This window comes from Sphaerodactylus townsendi, linkage group LG10 (assembly GCF_021028975.2).
Source record: "Sphaerodactylus townsendi isolate TG3544 linkage group LG10, MPM_Stown_v2.3, whole genome shotgun sequence".
Taxonomy (NCBI): Eukaryota; Metazoa; Chordata; class Lepidosauria; order Squamata; family Sphaerodactylidae; genus Sphaerodactylus; species Sphaerodactylus townsendi.
In genome coordinates this window covers 88437893-88461765 of record NC_059434.1, presented here as the reverse complement: position 1 = coordinate 88461765, position 23873 = coordinate 88437893, and the positions used below count along the sequence as shown (strand labels likewise).

The following is a 23873-nucleotide window of genomic DNA, read 5'->3' as shown; positions in this document are numbered from 1 at the left end:
TAAATAACAGCGGGGATAATAATGCCCCCTGGGGTACACTGCACTGAAGCGGGCACTTCCGGGAGGCCTGATCCCCGCACCTCACTTGCTGATTTCGGCCCTGGAGAAACGAGACAATCCACTGAAGGACAGTGCCCCGTACTCCGGAGGCGGCCAGGCGGTGGGTCAAAAGGTCATGGTCGACCACATCAAACGCTGCGGTAAGGTCTAGCAATACCAGCAGCGCCGATCCGCCTTGGTCAAGCTGAATACGGAGTGTGTCTGTGACAGCGACGAGAACAGTCTCCGTCCCATGCCCAGCACGGAAGCCGGACTGGGTCCTTTAAAAGAGTGGACGGGGTATAAGTTTATTAAATAAATAAATTTATCTTTCAGTATATGGAGGAGCAGGATACCAGCCAGGCGAGTGTTTGGGTGACAAAGGAATGAAAGGATTACTCAAGGAAGACAGGGAGGTGACAGAGAAACAGAATGAATTCTTTGCATCTGTTTTTAACCTACTTTTCCTCCCTGCACTATGGTCCCAAAGCAGTCTGCAATGTAGAAAACACATAAAAAGGAACACTTTCGCTGATATGCCAAGTAGACGTGTTTTACAACTACTCCTTGCCATTAACAAACTAGGTCTAAAGGCAAAGCAGGCGGCAACTGATAGAGCCGCCTCACCCTAGACAGGCCGACCAGCTGGTTCTCGCTTCCTCTGTTTGCTCTGTGGAAAATGTAGGAGAAATGGGTCCACCTGAGGGGCCCAGTGACGAAATGTTAGGACAACCAGGCAAAGTGAAAACTAATAAGTCTCCATGTCCTACATCCAGCGTACATTCAGAAGTTCTTGAGGAACTCCGGTAGGAAACTGTTGTTTTACAGAACTAGCATCGGCAACCTGTTGCCAAAATTGGCCTCTTTGTTGGATTTCTGAAAAGTAGCAAATGTCGTCCTGATTTTTAAAAAGAGGTCCGGGAGGGGAGAGGAGGAATTCAGTGAATTGCATATGCCTGTTATCCTAAGCCCAGGTCTGTCTTCAGTAGAAGCTGTTATTCATGAGAGATTGATCAAGCACGTCAAGGAACAGATCCAGCTGCTGAGAGAAAGTCGAAGCCCGCAAAGGGAAGTCCTGCCGCACCAGCTTTTGGGAGTTCTTTGAGAATGTTAAAAAGGGTGTGGAGAATGGAGATCCAGTAGAGGTTATATACTTGAACTTTCAGAAGGCTTTTGACGGGGTACTGAGTAAATTTAGCAGACCTGTCCTCTTATGGATTAAAAGTGGTTAAAGAGTGGGAAGCAAAGAGTTGGAGCAAATGGACAGTGATCAGTGGGATCCCACAAGGGTCAGTATTGAGGCTGGTGCTATTCAATGTGTTCAGGAGTGATTTGGCATGGCGAATGAAGTTCCGTGAAGGCTAGAGTAAGGTAGAATCATAGAAGTGGGAGAGACCGCCAGGCCATCAACCCCCAGCCATGCAGGAACACATAGTCAAAGCACTCCTGACAGATGTCCATCCAGCCTCTCTTTAGAAGCCTCCAAAGAAGGAAACTCCACCACACTCCGAGGCAGCCTGTTCCACCGTCCATCAGCCCTTACCACCAGGAAGCTTAATATTTCAACATGGCTATCGTGTCACCCGTTAACCTTCCCTTCTGCAAACTGAACATCCCCAGCTGCCCAAGTCTCTCCTCGTAGGGCATGGACTCCAGACCTTTGACCATTTTGGTCGCCCTCCCCTCGACCAGTTCCAGCTTGTCAATATCCTTCTTGAATTGCAGTGCCCAGAACTGTGTTCCAGGTGAGGTTTAACCAGTTCAGAATAGAGTGGTACTATTACTTCCCTTGCATGTTGATGTGTTGAGATTTATTAAAATATAAGCTTTAAGAATTTGTGGATTAGATCTGAACTGACTGTGATTAAAAGAACTCTTAGGGGTGTAGTAGAGAGCTCAGTGAAAATGACGACTTGGCCTGTGGCACCCGTGAGGAAGGAAAACTCCCAGCTGAGTCTTGGCTGCTGTGGTACAGCTGAAGCTAAGGAAGGCTTCAAAGCACAGAGTTATGTTGCTTCTCTTTTGAACTGGCATTCAGCCATAATCTTTTATTTACTAAAACACCTATACCCCACCTTTCCTTGTGGTTCAAGGCAGTTGGAGTGACATTTACAAGTCTCGGGCTCTGGCATACTTGACATGCCTTAGCAGACCAGGTGCTCAAGAGTAGCAGCAGCAGAAGGCTCTTTCTTTCACATCCTGCAGGTGAGCTCCCAAAGGCACCTGGTGGGCCACTGCGAGTAGCAGAATGCTGGACTAGATGGACTCTGGTCTGATCCAGCAGGCCAGTTCTTATGTTCTTATGTTCTTCCCAGCCTTTTTAAAGTTTCTGGGCATCTTTGGGATGAAACAGGCTGGTGGGCGTGACCACAAAATGGCTGCTGCAGGAGGCGGAGCCACACAGATATAGGCAGTCCAAGTGAGGGGCTGGGTGGCCCCTCCTGCCACATGGGGTGGCTCGGAGCTTCCTCCTTAAGCTCTGCACTCCATGCCTGTGCTCTCATCTGGGAGTGAACATTGAGTGGGGCTGGAGGCACTGTGTGCCGTCTGTTTCAAGAGGAAGCCTGTTTAGAGCTCCACTGGAAATACAGAACATGCCTTTGGGAAACCCCGCTAGCAGGTGTTAGGACTGGGCTTCAGAGAGGAGGTTGCAGCCTGAAGAATGGTCCCATGCCTTATTGGGCATTGGCCTGCCGGATGCCTGCTCAGTCGAGGCGCCTCCCGCCTTATCACACCGGTCTGCAAAGGTCTCCCAGGACGGACAATACCGCCTGAGTGAATTTGTGTCAACTTAAGCCTTTTGCAAACCATCTTGTCTATTGTATTGTCGTCTAGAGCTTCTCACGGCCGGACATCCCTTGGAGTTGCTGTGGTTTTCAGGCTGTATAGCCAGTGTTCCTAGCAGCATTCTCCACAGCGTTTGCATACCATTTGTTGTAGAATATTAGTTTTCTGATGCTACCTGTGGCTGATGCATCTTCAGTATCAGTAGATCATCCCTCTGAAGCATTTGCCAGCCAAGCAGATGCAGGCTTAAACGCCAGGGAGAGAATAAATGCTGCTAGAACACGGCCATACAGCCTGGAAACCACACAGCACCCATCTTGTCTATTGTTCATTTGTTTTTTATTTGATTTTTTACCCAGTGCCAGATTGAGGGTGGCTTCCAGGGAACACAGGGCAAAAGTAAAACAATGAAACGTAAACACCTTAAAACACCAGCAATAAAACCTAAATGCAGTAAACCCAGCTAGTCCAAACAATGGCACCGAAATGCCACAGCCTCGACCCTTGTGCTTTTCCAAGCAGGCCTGGCTGAGCCATGCAGGCAAACCAGGCAGCATTCTGGGTGGGCACCGTTCAAGGACACTAGCCAGTCAGGCTCCTGTATCTGCCCTTCTGGCCCCCCATGCATCCCCAACTGCTCCAGGGGTGGTGGAATGTGCCCCCCAGGAAATGGCTTCAACCGTCTTCTGGAGTTGCAAAACCTCAGTTTGTTACCAGGTTCCATTTCCTAGTGTCAGGAGATCTTTCTGCACACCCTGATCTTGGCGGGCAGGTGGGACTTCTTGAGTCTGTTGGTTTCTCCCCTGGGTTGGGCATAGTTTGAATTGGCAGAATTATTACCTTAATTGGGATTTGTTGAGGGTGTCGAGTCACAATGGGTTTCACTGGTAATATGTTTTGGTTGGTTATATGATGACAGCCAATTTTAATCATTGCCTGTGAGAGTTAGTTGGTGGGGCTGAGAGTGAGGGGCTCACTTGCCTGGGCTCTGGGGCTGTTTTAGTCCTGTACTGTTATAGGGTGTGAATAAAAAGGATTCTCCCCTGGTAGCATTTCCTGCTAAAGATGAATGACTCAGGGTATTGGATTGTAAGCTACCTCATGCTTTTTCACTGTTTCATGACTGAAATTTGTTTAAGGTCAATCAGGCAAGTTTGATGGTTTGATGATTTGATGTTTGATGGTTGACCTCCATGCATTTTGTATTTTATGTGCAGTACAGAGCCAAATATGTCAGCAAATATCCTCTGGCACTGACTGCTGGCGATTCTGATTGGCCGTCTTGGCAGCAAAGGGGGGGGCCCCAGCTGGGGTCCTGCATCTTGACTCTGATCCGCCTTTTCCAGAGCAGATGTGTGGTGAGCTGGTGAGGGTTGTCAGGGAGGCCTCTGGAAGGAGGGTCTGGCCATCCAAAGAGTCCTGAGGTCAGGGCACAGCTGGGTTCGGGATCACAGTGAGCGCCGTCGTGTCCTGGCCGTGTGAACTGGCTGAGCCAGCCGGGCTCTCTGCTCAGCCCAGGGCTTAAATAATCTGGAGGAGCCTCACCTGTCCCTGAACTTCTCCACCCCCATCTTGATCCAATCCTGCCAAGTGTCCTGTGGGTTCTGACAGAGGTCTGGCTCCGTACCTGGAAATGGGCTGCTAGTCTGGCATCTTGTTGCGGCTGGGCTGCCTCCTTGTGGGTTTGGTGTCTCTGCCACTCCTGGTGTGTGTGTGTGTGTGTGGGGGGATTCCAGGTGATCCGAGACCTGTGAGACAGGAGGCTGGTAGCTCCGAACGATACATGCTTGCAGCACCATCTGAAAGGGAGCCTTCAGACCATCCTGTGGTAAAAGAGGCCTCTGAAATCGCCCCTGGTGGCTGGGAGAAAATGGCCTGCCTTGCAGGGGGAGCGGCTGTCTGTGGATGGCTGCCTGTGGTGACAGCTGTGATTGGGAGTGATTGGACGTGGCCTTTGTGTGGCAGAACTGCTGGCTGATAATCTGGTCCTGTGGAAGGGGGGGCTCGAAGTGCCCTTCAGTTGCTGTGAAGTGGGTTAATTGATGGTACCCTTCTGTCTTTGCAGACTACCTTTTATGGGCGATTTAGACACTTCTTGGACATTATCGACCCTCGCACTCTCTTCGTGACGGAGGTAAGGCGTGGGTAAGATGGAGGATAAATGTTGTGAGTCTTTAAGGGGCCCCCTGCACTCCTGTTTCATTTTGTGCCAGTTCTGCTATCTGAACTGTATTTTCCAGGAACACGATATTACAGTTTAATTGTTATTCAAAGCATAGCAACATTGCCTTGGAGAGATGGTATCTCCAGGCTGCCCAGCAAAAAGGGAACTATTTCAATCCTATTTCATGAAATAATTGACAAGGTTCCTGGATAAAACAAGAATGTGGTGGAAGAGTGTGTGTGTGTTTGGGGGGGGGGGGGTCATTTCTATTAGTTTAGAGGGAATGGTTCTAAAAGTGTTTCCGCTTGACTATGGAATGGAATTGGGTCAGAAGTGACCTGCACCTGTGTTGTGTTGAAGAGAAGGCACGTGCTTAACATGCTTCCTGTTTGCTGCTGGCATTATTGATTGCTTGACTGGGATATTATGCAGTTCTGGCTTTTGCGACGTGATTTTTTCAGTGCGCAACCGTCTCGGTGCCTTTCCCCTGCTGAGTTTGGCTCCTGAAGTCACCACACACTTTTCCAGTACCGTGCTCTCCACCCCAGGTTGAAATCACGCCCAGCAGATCTTTAGCTCGTCTTCTTGCTTGACTGACTGAATTAATTTGAGAACATGATTGCCTTCTTTGGATGAATTGCAGCAAAGGAAGTTGTTGTTTCAGCAGAGCAATGCTGGTGGTTTCTTTTCATGCAAGCTCCAATGAAATCTGAAAAGGCTACGGAAATGACCTGCTGGAGTTGCCCTTGAATTGGGAGTTGCCGGGGTCTTCAGAAAGCCAAATTAAAGCCACGTGGAAGTAATCCTGTTGCTACTCCAGGAGACTGCTGATCCAGGAGAGTCCTGGGGCACACCACTTTGCAGGAGCTGCCTGTCAAGGAAACCCACCCTGGCCTACTTCTCAAGTACTCAGCAAATGCTTTCTGAAATCTTCCCCAAACTGTATGTGATGAATGCATTCTTGGGTGTTGTGGGTTTTCCAGGTTGTATGGCTGTGTTCCAGTAGCATTTTCTCCTGACGTTTTGCCTGCATCTGTGGCTGGCATGTCCTGGTAGTTTTTGGATTAGCGTGTCTTCTGTTCCATTATTGAAGTCATTGATACAGATACTGAATAGCACTGGGCCCAGGACAGAACTTTGTGGCACCTTACCAGTCACTTCTCTCCAGGATGAAGATGAGTAATTGATGAGCACCCTTTGGGTTCGGCCAGTCTACCAATTACAAATTCATCTAACAGTACCATTGTCTGGACCACATTTTGCAAGCTTATTTGCAAGAATATCATGGAGGACTTTGTCAAAAGCCTTACTGAAGTCAAGGTGTGCTACACCCACAGCATTCCCTTCAGCTACTAAGCTTGTTACTCTATCAAAAAAAGAGAGCCAAGATTGGTCAGGCATGATTTCTTTTTTTTTTTGAGAAATCCATGATTACTTTTAGTGATTATGACATTCCCTTCTAAGTGCTTACAGAGTGTCTGTGGAGCAGCAGTGGCGTAGGAGGTTAAGAGCTCGTGTATCTAATCTGGAGGAACCAGGTTTGATTCCCAGCTCTGCCACCTGAGCTGTGGAGGCTTATCTGAGGAATTCAGATTAGCCTGTGCACTCCCATACACGCCAGCTGGGTGACCTTGGGCTAGTCACAACTTCTCGGAGCGCTCTCAGCCCCACCTACCTCACAGGGTGTTTGTTGTGAGGGGGGAAGGGCAAGGAGATTGTAAGCCCCTTTGAGTCTCTACAGGAGAGAAAGGGGGGATATAAATCCAAACTCCTCCTCCTCCTCCTCTTCCTCTTCCTCTTCTTCTTCTTCTTCTTCTTCTTCTGATCTGCTCTTTCCTGGTATTGATGTCAGGCTGACTGGGTAGTAATTGTTTAGGTCCTCTTTAAATTTATTTATTGTTATTGCTAAAATGTGTAAGATCTTGATGAGATTTGACACTGAAGAAGAATGAGTGGAAGAATGCATGACGAAACGGGCCATCAACCTTGGGCACAATATGCAAATGAACCAATGGGAGAATATGTGGGTATAGGGGCTTAAATTTACATTTTAAAGAGAATTTGTATGAAATGATGGGTTGTGGGTACCTGTTGCTGGAGAAATAGGCTATTCCTTTCAGTTTTATGGGCAGACAGGTTGGAGAAAAAACATGGAACTTTGTTTTTATGTATGACAGCAGCAAGAAAATTATATGCACAAAATTTGAAAACTTTGTCGATACCAGCAGCAGAAGAATAGCTTGTGAAGTTGTTGGACTTGGCAGAGATGGCTAAAATTACTTTTTTGATTAAATAATTTATTTTGATTGATAGTTGGAAACCTCTGATAGAATCTTTCTGTAAGACAGAAAAAAATGAGTTGATGATTTTTGGATTTGAGGAACAGAAGAACAAGAAAACAAATGTAATAAAGAAAACTGTGAACCTTATTAGTAAGAATAATTAAAATTAATTTTATAATTGTTATTAGAGAACCCGTAGTACATTTTAAAGTGTATATTTGGTGCAGATGACATCTGGAGCCTTTTAATAGATTTTTCTTCTTGTTTCTCTCTCTCTTGTCCTTTATGTATGTCTTTATATTCTTGAAAAAAATATTCCACTGGGAGTAAAAAAAGTGAGCTGTGACTCAAGAAAGCTCAGACCCTGCCAGAATTTATAAAGGTGCCACTGGACTCTTTAAAGTGCTAAGTCTTTAAGGTGCCACTGGACTCTTACTGTTTCCTGCTGTTAAGTCTGAACAAAACCACCTTGTATTGTGTGTGTGACGCCAAGAATTTGAAACTGACCTCTCGCTGTTGCTGATGGTTTTCATTTTATGGAAGCGTCAGGTTAAGTGTAATTTTTTAGTGGGTGTATATATGTGTTAAATATAATTAAGGAAGGTGATGATTGCTTCTTACAGCTAAACCCTTTGTTAATGCTGAGGATGTGGCTAAAGAAAAGGTTGTGGGAAGAGCAATTAGTGAAGTCCCTCCTCCCCCTTTGGGCTGAACCCCCTCAGTCTTCAGGAAGTACCTGGGTGCCTCTCCCATCCCTCTGTTGCTCTCCTGGTCACATGAACATAAAGGGGGGGGGGGGAGAAAACAGTGGGAGTTGCCAGGCTGAAGAGCAGCCACAAATACTTGGATAAGGCAGGGCAACAGGAAGGAATATATCGTGATTTTGTGACCTTTTCTGTTCTTGTTTTGCTGAAATTCTATTGCCTCTTTGCATAGAATTATATTATTATATTATATTAAAAGTTCTCAGAAAAGAGGAATTAATAAAACCAATCTTTTGTGCAGCACAGAAGCAGCAGTGGCATAGTGGTTAAGAGCAGGCGCACTCTGATCTGGAGGAAGCGGGTTTGATTCCCCGCTCTGCCCCTTGAGCTGTGGAGGCTTAGCTGGGGAATTCAGATTAGCCTGTGCACTCCCACACACCCCACCTTGGGCTAGTGACAGTTCTTCAGAGCTCTCTCAGCCCCACCCTTCTCACAGGGTGTTTGTTATGAGGGGGGAAGAAGAAGAGTTGGATTAATATCCCCCCCTTTCTCTTCTGTAGGAGACTCAAGGGGGTTTACAAACTCCTTTCCTTCCCCCCCACCAGATAAACCTCCCCAGATAATTCCCCAGATAAGCCTCCACAGTCCAGGCGGCAGAGCGGGGACTCAAACTTGGTTCCTCCAGATTAGAGTACACCTGCTCTTAACCACTATGCCACTGCTGGAAGGGAAAGGAGACTGTAAGCCCTTTTGAGTCTTCTTATGGGAGAGAAAGGGGGGGATATAAATCCTATTCTTCTTCTCTTAGATTACTGAACCTTACGGCTTTTTTGTAGTAATACTTCTGTCTCCCTCCCCCTTTTGTTTTGACTTGTGTTTGTGTCCTATCGTATCCCTGGTGAAGAGAGCCCTGCAGGCATCTGGCCGTCAAGGTCTGGTTCAGGAAAGTGGCAATAAGTTCTTCGGCCGTGAAGGTGCCTCAGGTGTTGGCTCTCCCAAGAAGTAGACTTGCTTATTTGATTTCAGATCAGGTCCTGGCTTGGGACAGCCAACTACCCAGACCAGCTATCTCTGCTACCTGCTCACAGGTGGGATGAAGGCCGCACACTTACGCATGCTTCCATGGCAGTGAACCCCACTGGACTCTGTGGGTTAACTGTGCATGCATGGGATTGAGCTATGAATCTCCCGGTGAACCTCTTAAAGACCCTTAAGTTAATACACAACATATCCTCCTCTGCCTCCCCCTGTGCGTAGCTGTGGCAGCACAAAACTTCAAACTTTCTTTACTGACTCAGGTGGGGGCTGGGGTGACTTCCTGGCAGGTGTGAGACTACAGTGCTTAAAATTAGGCTTGTAATTGCTTGTAATGAAACTGTGTTGGGGTAGCTGTGGAGATCAGCAGATATTTTTGTGAAGCTAATTTAGTCCATGTGACATTTCCTTGGACAGATTCCTGCGAACACGCAGCAGGAGCTGCGGTAGTCGAGCAAGCCAAGAGACTGCGGTGCCGGAGAGCAGAAGGGAGCTGGAGTTCGGCCTTCTTCTCTTTGTCTTGCCTCTGGCTCCAGCCAGACCATTGCTAGAGGCTGCCTGGCCCACCATGGGGAGGCAGGGCTAGGGCAGAGGACCCCTTGAACGGGGTTTCTGTGCCTTGCCCTGTATTGGACAGTATGGCTCTGCCACTAGGAGGCGTTTGCTCTGCAGAGACCTCTGGAGGGCAACCCTACTACCTGATAGCCTTCCTCTTTGTGTTGGAACTACGAAAGGATGGTTGGTGGAGCTGCCTTGTCCCTCTTCCGGAGGGAACGGGTACTTTTACCAGGGGTGCAGCTATGCCAGGTACCTGAACTTGGCTGGAGTCTGCTAAAGGGGGTCTCTGTGGTCCCAGAGAGGCTTGCTTCTCATCTAGGGCAGGTAAAGATACCTCTGGAACCAGCAGGTGAACGCTGCTCTCCCTTGGCATATTCCACTGTACTGTAGCATATCTGAAAGATCCCTGGGTGAAGAGTTAGGAACTGCTGACTGTTTAGTGGTGTGTGATGGTTCATACTGTCTGTTGTTGTAAGATCCCAACATGTAATTTTTGCATAATTTAATTATCTTTTCCTTTGCTTCATCTCTGTTGATATTTTTGGTCGGTTTCAGAATCCTACAATCTATGTCCTATTACAAAGTCCTATCCTGTCGATTGTATTGACTTACTCTTGAGTGCCAGTAAGAAAGATGGACTGTACATAATGTACATAAATAAAACAGGCCTTTTCGTACATGGTGTGGAGTTCCAAGTGCACATGGCAACTCTCTTATTACATCCTTGACTGGCATAAAAAAAAGCCCAGGTACATTTCTCATTCGGAAGGTGTCAGGCACAGAAAATTTGTGTGGACCTTGAACTTGCCAGGCTAAAAGGCCTTCATGGCTTCTTGCTGAGTGGGGCTCATGATTTTCCAAGGTGTTCCTGTTGTTCACTGTGTCCCATTGTCAACGAACTCGCAGCTGCTTTACAAATAAGTAAGAGAAACTGAACAGTCAGAACTTGGTGTTACTTTGTGGGTTTATCTGGAGCTTCTTCAGTGTGTAATGTACCTAATTATATCTGGTATAATGTCACCTCACTTAATCAGCAGCTGCATAGTGTGGTTAGTTTCATGAGAGGGCTGAGTGCCTCTTGGACAGCGTGCACACTCTTCCAAAAGGGTTATGCTTCTGTGTGTCTGAATGGCTGGTTGCAGGAGATCTCACCACATCAAAGCTTATGTTTCTACAACACAACTGGGAAATATTTTGGCAATTATCTAAGCATTGCCATCGGAGTTGTGGGTGTGCTTTCCGTAAGAATTTGGGGTCACAAGAGATTTTGGGTAAATGCCCAATCTTCAGTTAAAGGAGGGGCGGCCAACTCTGGTTCTTCAGAAATTCATGGACTACAATTCCCAATTGGCCGTGCCAGCAGGGGCAGATGGGAATTGTAGTCCATGAACATCTGAAGCGCCAGAGTTGGACACCCCTGAGTTAAAGGATCCATGTAGAGCAGGTTCTGGGGAAGATCTTGACCTCCTTGAAGCTCTGGAGAAGAGCTGCCTGCTGGAGCAGAAAGCCCTGAGGGAGCTGCCCTGACTTGGTCGGAAGTTGCAGGTGGCATTCCACGTCCAGTGACATTTCCGCTCCATTGTCTGGTCTGTTAGCGCACCCCCTCCTCAGCTGTTGTCTGTCCAGTAATCTGCTGGTTCCGTTCAGGTCGCCAGGATTATTTATTTGTTTAAAACATTTATTAGGAGAAGAGGAGGAGTTTGGATTTATATCCTTCTTTTTTCAACTGTAAGTGTCAAAGTGGTTTACAAACTCCTTTCCCTTCCCACCCTCCACAACAAACACCCTGTGAGGTGGGTGGTGCTGAGAGAGCTCCGAAGAACTGTGACTAGCCCAAGGTCATCCAGCTGGCATGTGTGGGAGTGCACAGGATAATCTGGTTCACTAGAAAAGCCTCCACAGCTCAAGTGGCAGAGCGGGGAATCAAACCATGTTCTCCAGATTAGAGTCCACCTGCTCTTAACCACTACACCATGACTATCTATCTTATGGAAGGCTGCTTACAATGTAAACAATAAGAATATGAATTGTAGTGAAGGCCAACAACCAGCTAAAGATCTGGCTGCTGTGAAATCTACCATAATAATAACAATAATCCAGCATATTGATCTTGTTTGCTGTGTATTACTGTTTTTGTATCAATAATAATAATAAAACATAAAATACATAAACCCGCTACTTATAGTCAATAATTTAAAACTGCCAGGAGGCAAAAGAACTAATCAGACCCCATCATGAATGAAACAGTCTTGAACTTCTTCTGGTGGTTTCATGGCTGTGGGGCTGCCGCTGAAAAGGGGCTCTTCGCTGAGCTCCTTTGGTCAGCAAGACAATCAAGGAGCAGCTGTGGCGTAGGAGGTTGAGAGCTCGTGTATCTAATCTGGAGGAACCGGGTTTGATTCCCCGCTCTGCCGCCTGAGCTGTGGAGGCTTATCTGGGGAATTCAGATTAGACTGTGCACTCCCACAGATGCCAGCTGGGTGACCTTGGGCTAGTCACAGTTCTTCGGAGCTCTCTCAGCCCCACCCACCTCACAGGGTGTTTGTTGTGAGTGGGGAAAGGCAAGGAGATTGTAAACCCCTTTGAGTCTCCTAACAGGAGAGAAAGGGGGGATATAAATCTAAACTCCTCCTCCTCCTCTCCTCCTCCTCCTCCCCCCCGTAATTTCTCCTTGCAAGGAACATTTGGGAGAATGCAGTCCCCCCCCCCTCCCCCTGATGTTCTTTAATGATTCTGGGGTGTTTTCCTCCACGGTCAAGTCACGGGGGCTAGGATGCTGGGGATCCAGTGAACAGTGGAAGACCAGTGGGGTGGACCAGGCAGAGTCTGAGTGGGCTAACTGGTGTAGTCTGGCTCAGCTGGCGAGGTCTACACACCACCAGCTGAGAAAGGGGGAACTAAACACTCGCTTTCAAGTCCAGGAGGGCTCTGGTAGTTCATTATTCATAAATATCTTGTCCCTGTGCCCAGCTGGAACTAGTGTTTGGATGGCTTCCCAAAGCCAGGGAGGTGGAATGGGGCCCTCGGAAAGGAGGGGCTCTCTCTCCCCCCCCCCCTTCACTTCTGGGATGGCTTCTGTTCTCCTGCTTGTGAAACTTTGCATGATTTTGAGCACTCCTCTGCTTTTGTCTCTCTGTGAAAGGCTCAGGAGAAACGGTGCCAGTTGGGTGCCACGAGAGAGATGTTTATAAGAGATCCACAGCTGTCTAAAGCAAAGCTTAAACATTTCTGTTTGTTTGTGGCCCTGGTCCTGTTGCGGAGGAAGACGGGCTTTGGCCAGGGTTGTTATAGTAACTGTTGAGAGGGACACAGAACCATTCACTCGGTTTTTTGTTTAGTTTTGTTCCAGGTTCTCATTTGAAGGAGCGCAGGGTACGCATGCAGATCGTTTGCAAGGGTCAGTGGTGGGAGTTTCAGTCACTGAATAACACTGAATAAGAAGCACGGGTAGTTTTGGGAATACCAAGCATAAGATTCCTGTTTGGTTTGCTTTTGACAGGCCATCGTGTCATTTTCTGTGGCTCCGGAGCGACGTTCACTTCCTTGCTTTCCCTGGAACCAGAGCAGCTCCAGCAAGCCGATGGGAGGCTTTGGGTTTTTTCCCTTGGAAAACTGGATCTTTCCTCTGCCTTCCCCACCCCCTTCACTCTCCCGATTTTGCTGTAAACCGTTCCCTGCCTTTTAAGTGTATGTCTTGGGATCGTTATGTTGCATCTGAACGGAGAGGAAAGGAAATGTTCTTGTTTTCATCATGGACAGTTCCAAAGTAATTGTAGCTCCGTCCCCTTGAGTGAGTTTACGCCTGAAACTGCTGTTGCCGTCCTCAATCGTCAGTCTGGCCGAACAGCCCACAGGCTCTGCGAATGTGCCCCAAATCCCCCAGGATCTCATGTGGCGGAGCTTTCTACCAGACTGGTGCCAGAACCAAGGAGGCCCTGACCCTAGTCTAGGACAGCTGGACAGATGTTGGGCCAGAGACCACCAGTAGATAGTGGTTAACCAAGCGTCATACTGTTTGTGGGATGTTTGGGGAGAGTCGGGCCCAAAGACACGAAGGTCCCACACACTTAGAAGAAGAAGAAGAAGAGTTTGGATTTATATCCCCCCTTTCTCTCCTGCAGGAGACTCAAAGGGGCTGACAATCTCCTTGCCCTTCCCCCCTCACAACAAACACCCTGTGAGGTGGGTGGGGCTGAGAGAGCTCCGAGAAGCTGTGACTAGCCCAAGGTCACCCAGCTGGCGTGTGTGGGAGTGCCCAGGCTAATCTGAATTCCCCAGATAAGCCTCCACAGCTCAGGCGGCAGAGTGGGGAATCAAACCCGGTTCCTCCAGATTAGATACACGAGCTCTTAACCTCCTACGCCACGGCTGCTCCTTAGGTCTTTAAAGGTTTAGACCAGGGCCTTAAACCTGTGAGGTTTCGTTTGAAAATGTTCTGGAAGCTTCAGCTGATCCAAACTGTGGCAACCAGACCGCTGTTGGTGGTCAGTTACAGGGGGTCACATGATCTCCCCAGTACTAGAAGAGCTCCGCTGGCTACCTGGGGGCTCCTCAGCGCCATTCAAAGTGCTGCTTCTTGTCTTCTTTAACTTACTGAGGCTTTTTTAAATACAGGTTCTGCCTGGGTTACATTTAATAAGATGCTCGAAGCGTTGCAAACAGAAGGGCCCAAACAAATTTGCACAGTTTACTTAAGACAGAAAGAAGCAACAGAAGAAAGTAATTACAGCAACTGTCACTCTGTAATTATCATATTAAAATGTCAGTTTTAACCAGTAAATTATATTCAGAAAATATGTGTTGCCTCAATTAGTGCTGAAAGTACTTGGAACTGAATTCTGTGGGTTTTTTTAAAAAAACATAGAAACAGTTTTTGGGTTTGGCGTAGGAAAGTGAGGGATCCGTTTCTCTGTGAAGTTGCAGGTATCTGTGGGATTCTCCAGATGATCTTTCAGCTGGGATTATGTTAGCCCCATAATTTCCCAGAACTTGGAATATAAGGTTGAAATAACAGGAAGGTGTTTGTTGTATTGTCGAAGGCTTTCACGGCCAGAATCACTGGGGTGCTGTGTGGTTTCCAGGCTGTATGGCCGTGTTCTAGCAGCATTCTCTCCTGACGTTTCGCCTGCATCTGTGGCTGGCATCTTCAGAGGATCTGATGTTGGGAAAGCAAGTGGAGTATATATCTGTACCACACAGATATATACCACACAGCACCCAAGGAAGGTGTTTCTTTGGTCGTTTTTGAGCTGTTCGCAATTTGGCAGGCACTAAAATGAAGTTTTAATAAGTTCGTGCAGAATTGGAAGAATCCTTTTTTCCTAATAGGATTGTTTTGACTTGAAGAGGAATAGCATATTCTGTGATCCTTTGGATTTGATTTGCTATTTGATTAGGTTCCAAACATGTTGTACTTTGGTGCAGAGCCACAAGAGAAGGTACGTGTGCTCCCCACATTTTCTCCAACACAAAGATAAACCTCCTTTGTGAATATGTTGCTACCTTTCTGGGGTCAAATGTGAAGATTTTAAATTAGAATTCCCTTTCCCAGTCCTCCAGCACTTTTGGACATTTTTGATACCTTGTGGGATCTTAAATGTGTGTATGTGAGTGCTGCCAAATCACAACCAACTTCTGGCAACTCCAGCAAGGAGCTTTGAAGGCAAGTGAGAATCCCCTCTTCCCTCTGTATAGTCTTCCTTGGTGGCCTTCCTTCCTGTTCCGACCCTGCTTGGCTTCACAGCATTGGGCCTATGCCAAGCTACCTGCCGTCCAAGGATCTTTAATACCATTATTGAAAATTATTTTTAACAGTTTTTATGAAAGATGAGCCTGTTGCATACACATGTGCTTCAAAATCTATTTCCACCTACTATTTGAAAATACAGTTTGGGGGGGGGGGGGTCCACCCCCACATTTGTTTATATCCAGGTTGAGCTGTTCTGCCCGTCTGATCTATAGTTTGACAGTGAAGAAGCCGATTTTATTCTTTTTTTCTGTTCTTATTTCCAGGTTTTATTAGCAAATCCAATAAATATCAGACATGGAAGAATTCAAGCAATGTGTGTGTCATTTCAATGTGTGTGTCAGTTGAAGCAACGTGTGTGTCATGAAACGGGTGCTTAGACGACTAGAGCGAGTGTGGAGGAGATCTCGTGACGGCGCTGCGCGAACATCTTATAGGACGTTTATGAAAGCCTATGAGATGGCAACGAAGGAGGCGAAGAGGGCTTTCTTCTCCTCCTCTCTTGCGTCTGCTGGGGCTCCCTAGCCTGCTCAATCTGTTCTCAGAGTATAATTCGTCCTTTGACCTCCCCTTATCGAAGGCTGGGTCTAAGCAAATTGTCGATTGGTTATTAGCTGTGAGGCATTCATGAGCTTTTTTTATGGATAGAAATCATGTCAGCTTTGCCAGGACCTCCCCGCCACATTATCTACAATTAGTGAACTGGAGGCTCCCTTTGCCAGGCCTTCAGGCCCAAGTCATTGGCCCAGTTCTCCCTGCTCTCCTGGGGCCGCTGTCGACAGGGCCTTGGCTGCTGTTAGACCTACTTACTCCGTCCTCTCTGATCCGCGGCCCCTCCTGGCTCATTAAAAGCTTGCCAGGCGGAGCTACGACCCCATCTGTCAGTTGAACATCATCAATGGCTCCCTTTGAGCAAGCGAGTCTTTCCGATGGGTTGAAGGGAGGCAGTGGTCCGCCCACTCTTGAAAAAAAGCACCTCATCATTAGATCCTGGCGCATCTGGCCACCATCACCGCCTCTGTTTCAATCTTTCATTTCTCTGGAAGGTAATTGAGAGAGTGGTGTTGGAGCAGCTTCAGGGCTTCCTGGATGACGATCGCCTTCGGACTCCTTCCGCAGTTCCGGCTTCTGTGCTGGGGCACCGGACGGAGACTTCGCTCTTGTCGCCATCACAGATATACATTCCGTGATGCAGCTTGACCGAGGCGGATCGGGCGCTGCTGGTTTTGTTAGATCTTACCGCGAAGCGCTTTGATATGGTCGCATCACGCACCTTTTGACCCACCGCTTCGGCCGCGGTCCGGGGTACGCACTGTCCTTCAGTGGATTGCCTTCGCTTCTCCGCCCGAGCCAGCAAGTGTGGTGCGCGGGATGAAGCCTCTAGGAAGTGCCCGCTGGCTATGAGCACCCCCCCAGGGGCACTACTTATCCCCGCTTATTATTTAACATCTATATGCACTACTCTGCCTCAGCGCTGGTACGGAGTTTGGGGCTGATCTGTGATCAATATGCCGGCGACACTCCAGTCCTATTCTGTTGATGGAGGGGAGCAGGTTGTCGCTACCTTCGTGCTCTACAGCATTGTTTGAGGCTGTAGCTGGTTGGTTGCAGCAGAGCAGAGGAAGAAACTGAATCCGCCGAAGACGGGAGATCCTATGGCTGGGCCGCCGTGAGGGAGAGGCTCGGGATTTCCAGCCGCTGGTGTGTGGGAGGGGGCCTCTATTGGCGCCGCCCTCCGCCGCAGAGTCTTGGGGGTCCATCTGGACTCGTCTCTTTCAATGGAGACTCCAGGTGGCTCCATACAACCCGGACTGCGCGCTCCATCTTCGCCAGGCCCGGCGGTTGGCCCCTTCCTCTACCAAACGGACCTAGCCACCGTGATCCATGCAACGGCGTCACCTTCCAGGCTAGACTATTGTAACTCGGCTCTATGCTGGCCTTCTTTATGCGTTTGATTCGGAAACTAAAGCTGGTCCAAATGCAGCTGCGCTACTTGCTCACAGGAGGCGCCTTTAGAGAGCATATATCCAGCCTGTGTTGGCGCCCAGCTGCATTGGCTCCCCGCTTTGAATTCCTAATCATCTTTAAGGTGTGGATCTCTGGACTCTTTCAAGGCATTACGCTGTCTGGGGACTCCTCGCACCTTCGGACCGCATCACCCCATATGTTCCTACCTCGGCCTCTGCTGCTCAGCAGAGGCTCAATTTGCTGGGTGGTCCCCGGCCCCTCAATGATGTGGCTGGCCTCCACACGGGCCAGGGACCTTTCACAGCGCCTGGCCCCGCCTGGTGGGAACACCCTCCCACCAACTGGTCCGGGTCCCAAGGGACCTTGGTGAGTTCCACGGGCAGGGCCTGTAAGACTGTGTTGTTCCACCGGCCTTTGGAGTGTCCAGCTGCTGATATGGTGCCCCCCCACTGCTCCTGCTTTGGCACTGGTACAACAGAGCTCCTCATATTGAGGGGCCTGCCGTCCCCCCCTTCGTGGGGTGAGTTTTTAAATTGAGCCTGGACGCCTCTTGTTTAATTTGCTAATTGTTAGCCGCTGTTTTTATGTATTTTAAGATGTTTTATTGACGGAGCCTATGTTTGTATTTTACTGGATTTGCTCCTTTTTATTGTTTATATATTATGTTGTTCACCGCCCGGAGCCCTTTGGGGATCGGGCGGTATAGAAATTGAATAAATAATAATAATAATAATAATTGCTCCTTGCTTAATTGTTGCCTTTGAAAGTCTTCATCACAACTATTTTTATTTGGTTTGCCTGCCTTCTTTCCTATTTTTACATATTTTATAAAATTCTTGGGTTTTTTCCTCTTTTCACAAATGTAGTGATCATCTATTGCCAATTTTAATGTCCTTTCTGAAATGGCTATTGGATTATCCTGTAATCAAATGAATTTGTTGCTAAAATTTATTTTTAATTGCTATTCTTTCTATTTATCCAGAACCATTTTAATTGTAGTCATCAATCCCTTGTTAATTATAGCTGTACAAATTTTAATTTCTATCTGGGAAAAAGATAAGCAGAACGTACTGCGGCCTTTTACATATGGATGTGGTTCTGCCACTGGGTTCTTTTTTGACTTAACCACGATAAAGCTAATGGTGTTCATGATATTTAATTGATTTAAAGATACTACCCTGCAGACCTTCTGCTATCTGTTTAAGGCAGATGCCATTTGGGTATTATTAAATTTATAGCCTGAATTTATAGCCTACCTTGTGTATGTATCTATGTACGTACTTATTCATTTAGAATAATTTCCGGCTGTTTGCTCAAGGTGGCTTACAAAATAAAAAAATTAAAAACAAAGCATTAGATGTTATTTTTTAAAAAATCCAGTTTTAAATTCTTTGCTAACTTTCAGCCATTGTATCAATTAACTATTTATACAGATGTCAATAATTCTGACATAATCTGCATACAGAATTTAATTTCATGGTTATTATGTTTTTATTAGTGTTTATATTCTTTGCCTCATTCTGGCATCTGATTGGTATTGCAGAAGCATCTGAAAATAGATTAAACAGAGCAGGTTAAAGAGGCACCTTTGCCTGGCAACTAGACTGTCCCTAAACATAAGATTTAATTTATTTTATTCTGTGTACTGTTGTTTTGGCCTATTGTGTGTAGTACTGTTTCTGGCCTAGTGTACACCACCCAGAGCCCCTCGGGGGTGGGCGGTCTAGAAATTAGATGATTGATAGATAGATAGATAGATAGAGAGAGAGAGAGAGAGAGAGAGAGAGAGAGAGAGAGAGAGTGTTCTGCTGAGTCACAGTCGACCCTTGAAGTGTCCCATAATGATGTTTTCAAAGCAAGGGATAAGGAAGAGGAGGAGGAGTTGGGTTTTATACCACACTTTCCTCCACCTTTAAGAACGCTGAAAATGAATGACATGCCCCTCCCCACAACAGACACCTTGTGAGGCAGGTGGGGCTGAGAGAGTCCGGAGAGAACTGTGACTGGCCCAAGGTCACCCTGCAGGCTTCGTGTGGAGGAGTGAGGAATCAAACCCAGTTCTCCAGATCCAACTGCTCTTCACCACAACCCCTGTGCTGGCAGCCTCCCCATTGCCTTCCTCTTCTTAGCAGCCCCATTCGAGGGCAGCCCCTGCTCTCCTCCCGAGCTCTGGTGGGAGTGGGCTAGCCTGGGCTGTTGGGTCTGCAACTCTAATACTTCTCAATAAATGTAATTTGGTTTAGTCGAATTCCCTTTTTATTTGCTGACTGGCCTTTCCCCTCATAAGCTGAAGGTGTTCGTTGCTCAGCAGAGACGCATCAGCGAAGAGCTTTCAACAGCTCCCGTCCTTGTTCTTTGCAGAGTCGCCTTAAAGAAGCTGTGCAGTTGCTGGAAGAGTTCCAGCATGGGACGTTGCCCTCTGGAGTCACCAACGAAGAGGTACTGAATGAATGGATCATTGTGGGAAGTTCATGCAACAGGAGGAGCAGTGGCAGTGCAGTCCTTGGCCAACAGCTAAGCAAATTGGCAGGTGAATGGGCCGGATGAACATTAGGTGTGCCCCAAGATGCACAGGGATTCTGCACCATTGGAGTGGGAGCGGCATCAGGGCCAGCCCAGACCATTGCAGGGGTGATGCTGACGAGGAGACTGCTAGGGTGCGTGTGGGTGCAGCCAGGGTGGATTTCTACTCTCTCGTGGCTGCTGCATTATTAGTGGAAGGCACAAAGAATTGTCTTGCGGAATCCAGCAAACTCTCTCCCAAAGGCTGCCTCCTGTGAATGATCTAATGCTTATTTACTGAAGGTTTCTTGAACATCTGTAAAACATGCCGGGACGGATTTATACTGGCATTTGATATTCAGATACATTAAAATCCAGCATTTGATATTTCAGAATTTATCTGTGATGGCGTTTGATAGGTGAGGTGCAGCGGTATGGGATGCTTTGACCGTGGTTCACAGTTGGTGAGGTTTCATACTTAACAGCTGCCAAGATCAAAGGATTTTAAAGGTGCCCCCAAAAAATCTCAAGCAACTTGGTTTCAAATTTTGATGTGAAAAACTGAAATTCAAAATGTGAATGGAAAAACTGGGAATTCTGGTGATTTTTGAAGTTTTTGCTGACTTTCCACTCTGCTGTAAAACCACCTCCTTTTCTGACCTCCCAGATTCTCTGGGAGGGGCCATGCAAGGAACTGCAGGTAATCAGAGAGCTGCTGCCTTTGAATGTGGCGATCCCATTTTAGCTGCCATGGCTGAGGATCTTGTAGATCTCTCCTCTACTGGTTTGTTTTAATCTGTTTTCAAGATGCCTGTTGGGATCACAGCCTCTCATGGTACCAAACTTCCCCTTGTGCCCAGGAATCAGGGATGCCCCTCTGGGCAGCCTGGTCAGACGCTTGAACGAGCACCAAGAAGAAAACTGAGCCTCGTGAAGAAAGGCTGCAGGAATTGTGAACGTTCAGCCTGGAGCAGAGAGGGTCGTGGTGGGAATATGGTCGCTCCTTTGAAGTATTTGCAGGGCTGTCGTGACAGGCGCAGAGGGCAGCGTTTCCATCAGAAGGAAATGAGTTTAAATGTTGGGTGGGGAGAGATCAGCGCGGCAGTAAGAACAGCTTTCAACAACGAGGGCAGTTCGGGGGTGGAATTGGCTTCCAGGGATGTTGGAGGTCCTTCCTCTTGGGTGGGGGGTGTTGAAGCAAAGGTTGGGTGATTACTTGTCAGGGGTGCTTCAGGTCAGGCTGGATGGTCTTTAGGCTCCTTCCAGGTTTTTTTAAAAGTCTGTGCTGCTCCTGCTCTGGCCCTAGCTTGTGCCTCCCTAGACTCTGGCAGGGCTCTGGCAAACGGTGGTGTCCAGCGGGGCTCGAACGAGTCTGCCTTTGTCTTGGCCGGTCCGAGGTGCTGCACCACCGAGTGCGGCTGCTTCCCTCACCTTTGTGTTTCTTGAATTATTTTCCTGACGGGCACCCTTGGAAAAGTTAAACAGAAATTTTCACCCTTTTAACACGCGATCCTTTCCCTGGGAAATGGGATGCTCATCAATGAGTGAGAAACGGCCACGCCTCGCAGCCCGCCCGTCCGTCCGCCCGCCCGCCTGCTTTCTCCGTTTCCACCCACTCTCCTTCCGCAGCAGCCGTTGCAGCTTCGCACTCTGGGACCTGCATTTCATCTCTTTGCGTGGCCGAAGTGCAAAGAGGCCGGCCATCCTGGCGGGCGCATATTCATTGCGGGTCTCTCCCTTCAATCAGGCTAGCAGCAGGACCGGCCACCCCCGCTGGCTCAGGCGCGGCAGAAGACGAGGAGCTGCCAGAGGCCCAACAGCTTCCCTTTGCAGGAGTAATGGCTTTTTTTTACACTGTTGATGAAGAGTGAAGAGACCTATTTGCAGTAAACTTCACTTTTCCTCTCGCCCTGCTCCCAAGCCTCAGGACTACTCAGCCCCACGCAGCACGAGGCCCTCCTGCCATGCATGGGCTGATAGGCCATTGCTTATGGGGACTCTCTTGACCCATGTTAGGGGCAGACCATTACCCTGTTTCTCCGAAAATAAGACATCCCCGAGAAGAAGCAGTAGAGGTTTTGCTGAAGTGCTAAATATAAAACATCCCCTGAAAGTAAGACGTAGTAAGGTTTTTGTTTGGAAGCATGCCCGTCGAACAGAACACCAGAGCATGCAGCTGTGGAGCGGAAAAATAAGACATCCCCTGAATTAAGACATAGCGCATCTTTGGGAGCAAAAATTAATATAAGACACTGTCTTAAGAACATAAGAACAAGCCTGCTGGATCAGACCAGAGTCCATCTAGCCCAGCTCTCTGCTACTCACAGTGGCCCACCAGGTGCCTCGGGGAGCTCACATGCAGGATGTGAAAGCGATGGCCTTCTGCTGCTTCTGCTCCTGAGCACCTGGTCTGCTAAGGCATTTAAGAACATAAGAACATAAGAACATAAGAACAAGCCTGCTGGATCAGACCAGAGTCCATCTAGCCCAGCTCTCTGCTACTCACAGTGGCCCACCAGGTGCCTCGGGGAGCTCACATGCAGGATGTGAAAGCGATGGCCTTCTGCTGCTTCTGCTCCTGAGCACCTGGTCTGCTAAGGCATTTAAGAACATAAGAACATAAGAACAAGCCTGCTGGATCAGACCAGAGTCCATCTAGCCCAGCTCTCTGCTACTCACAGTGGCCCACCAGGTGCCTCGGGGAGCTCACATGCAGGAGGTGAAAGCAATGGCCTTCTGCGGCTGCTGCTCCCGAGCACCTGGTCTGTTAAGGCATTTGCAATCTCACATCAAGGAGGATCAAGATTGGTAGCCATAAATCGACTTCTCCTCCATAAATCTATCTTATTTTCGGAGAAACACGGTAAGCCACGGAGCATGACGCTGGGGTTGGGGAAAACTCTCAAGGTATCAGCAACTCCACCCAGTCTGTCATTTGTGAGCTGGCTGATGGCGCCTCAGGAGGGCGTCTGTAGTTGCAGCTCAGTGGGGGTATTGCCTGAGGCCCCGCCCACCTGCCTGCTCCCCATCCTCTCTGCCCCCTCCCCCCGTCCTCCCCCTCCCTCTTTGTTCTCAAGCATCTCCAAACTGGCCCTGGTGAGCCACATGTTTGGGGACATCTGCTGGTTCGCCAATGCTGGTTGGTGGTGGGTGAGGAGCAAGGAACCATTCTGGCTGTTGGGTGGGCATCACCTCACCTCGTCTCAATTCAGGTGTGGGAGAGGGTAATTCAGGTCTGTGTGGGAGAGAAAGAGAGCCAGTGGCCTCTGCTTGTGGCCTATGAGTCTGCCTTGGAGTTCTCCTCCTTGGAGTTCTCCTCCTTTAGAATCCACTCCAGCCGGGATGGTCCGCAGTAGAGCCCCTTCGGGAGAGAGATGACTAGCCCCTTAGAGACCAACCCCACTTTCACAGTGTGAGTTTCCAAGAGTCCGTGTTCCTTTGCGACATTGCTTCTGCTGTTTCATGTTGCTGTTGCCCTGTTGGCTCCTTTACATTTACTTTGGTGTAATGGACAAACACTCTGGCAGGCAGGCGCAATGCAGCTTTCCCCACCCCAGCTATTCAAGACCTGGTGTCTTTCAAATTGGCACAGGCATCCAGCTATATTCTGAACGGACTGCGAGGAAACCTCCCAGGTCCAATTCAAAGGGCCTCTGGGAAGTAGCTGCCATCCAGGCAGTTGATCTTGAAGAGGGGATGGAAGACCAGGCAGGGAGGAAAGAGGCAGCCCTCTCCCAGGGGCAGGGCGGTGGGGTTCTGCAAAATCAGCATCTTGAATTGTGCTCCCAGGATCACAAGCCGCCTGGGAACTCTCTGGAGACACACGGCCCACCATTTTGTGTGTGTGTGTGTGTGAGAGAGAGAGAGAGAGAGAGAATGAATGAATGAATGAATGAATGAATGAATGAATGAATGAATGAATGAATGAATGAATATATATATATGGGTGGCATATTCTGACCCTCTGACTGTGGCACAGACCAGGCTTGTAATTGTACTTAACCCGATATTTTAACATTTGGACTTGAAATAAGTTTAGCAAGAGCTGGGAAAGGCATCCTGGGCTTCTTCTGAGCTGCCCTACCTGG

At 48.2% G+C, this 23873-nt stretch overlaps 1 protein-coding gene across 3 annotated transcripts in view; it reads left to right on the top strand.

The window, feature by feature from the left end:
- SFXN5 (sideroflexin 5) overlaps positions 1-23873 on the top strand; it is a 79132-nt gene that overhangs the window by 5342 nt on the left and 49917 nt on the right. For 2 of the 3 annotated variants that reach the window (XM_048508675.1, XM_048508674.1), the window contains exons 2-3: positions 4892-4960; positions 19645-19722. In XM_048508675.1, coding sequence (XP_048364632.1) covers positions 4892-4960; positions 19645-19722 — 147 coding nt within the window. Of the gene's footprint in view, positions 1-4891; positions 4961-19644; positions 19723-19795; positions 19814-23873 lie in introns of those variants that run through there. The other variant, XM_048508676.1, reaches the window with a different exon arrangement.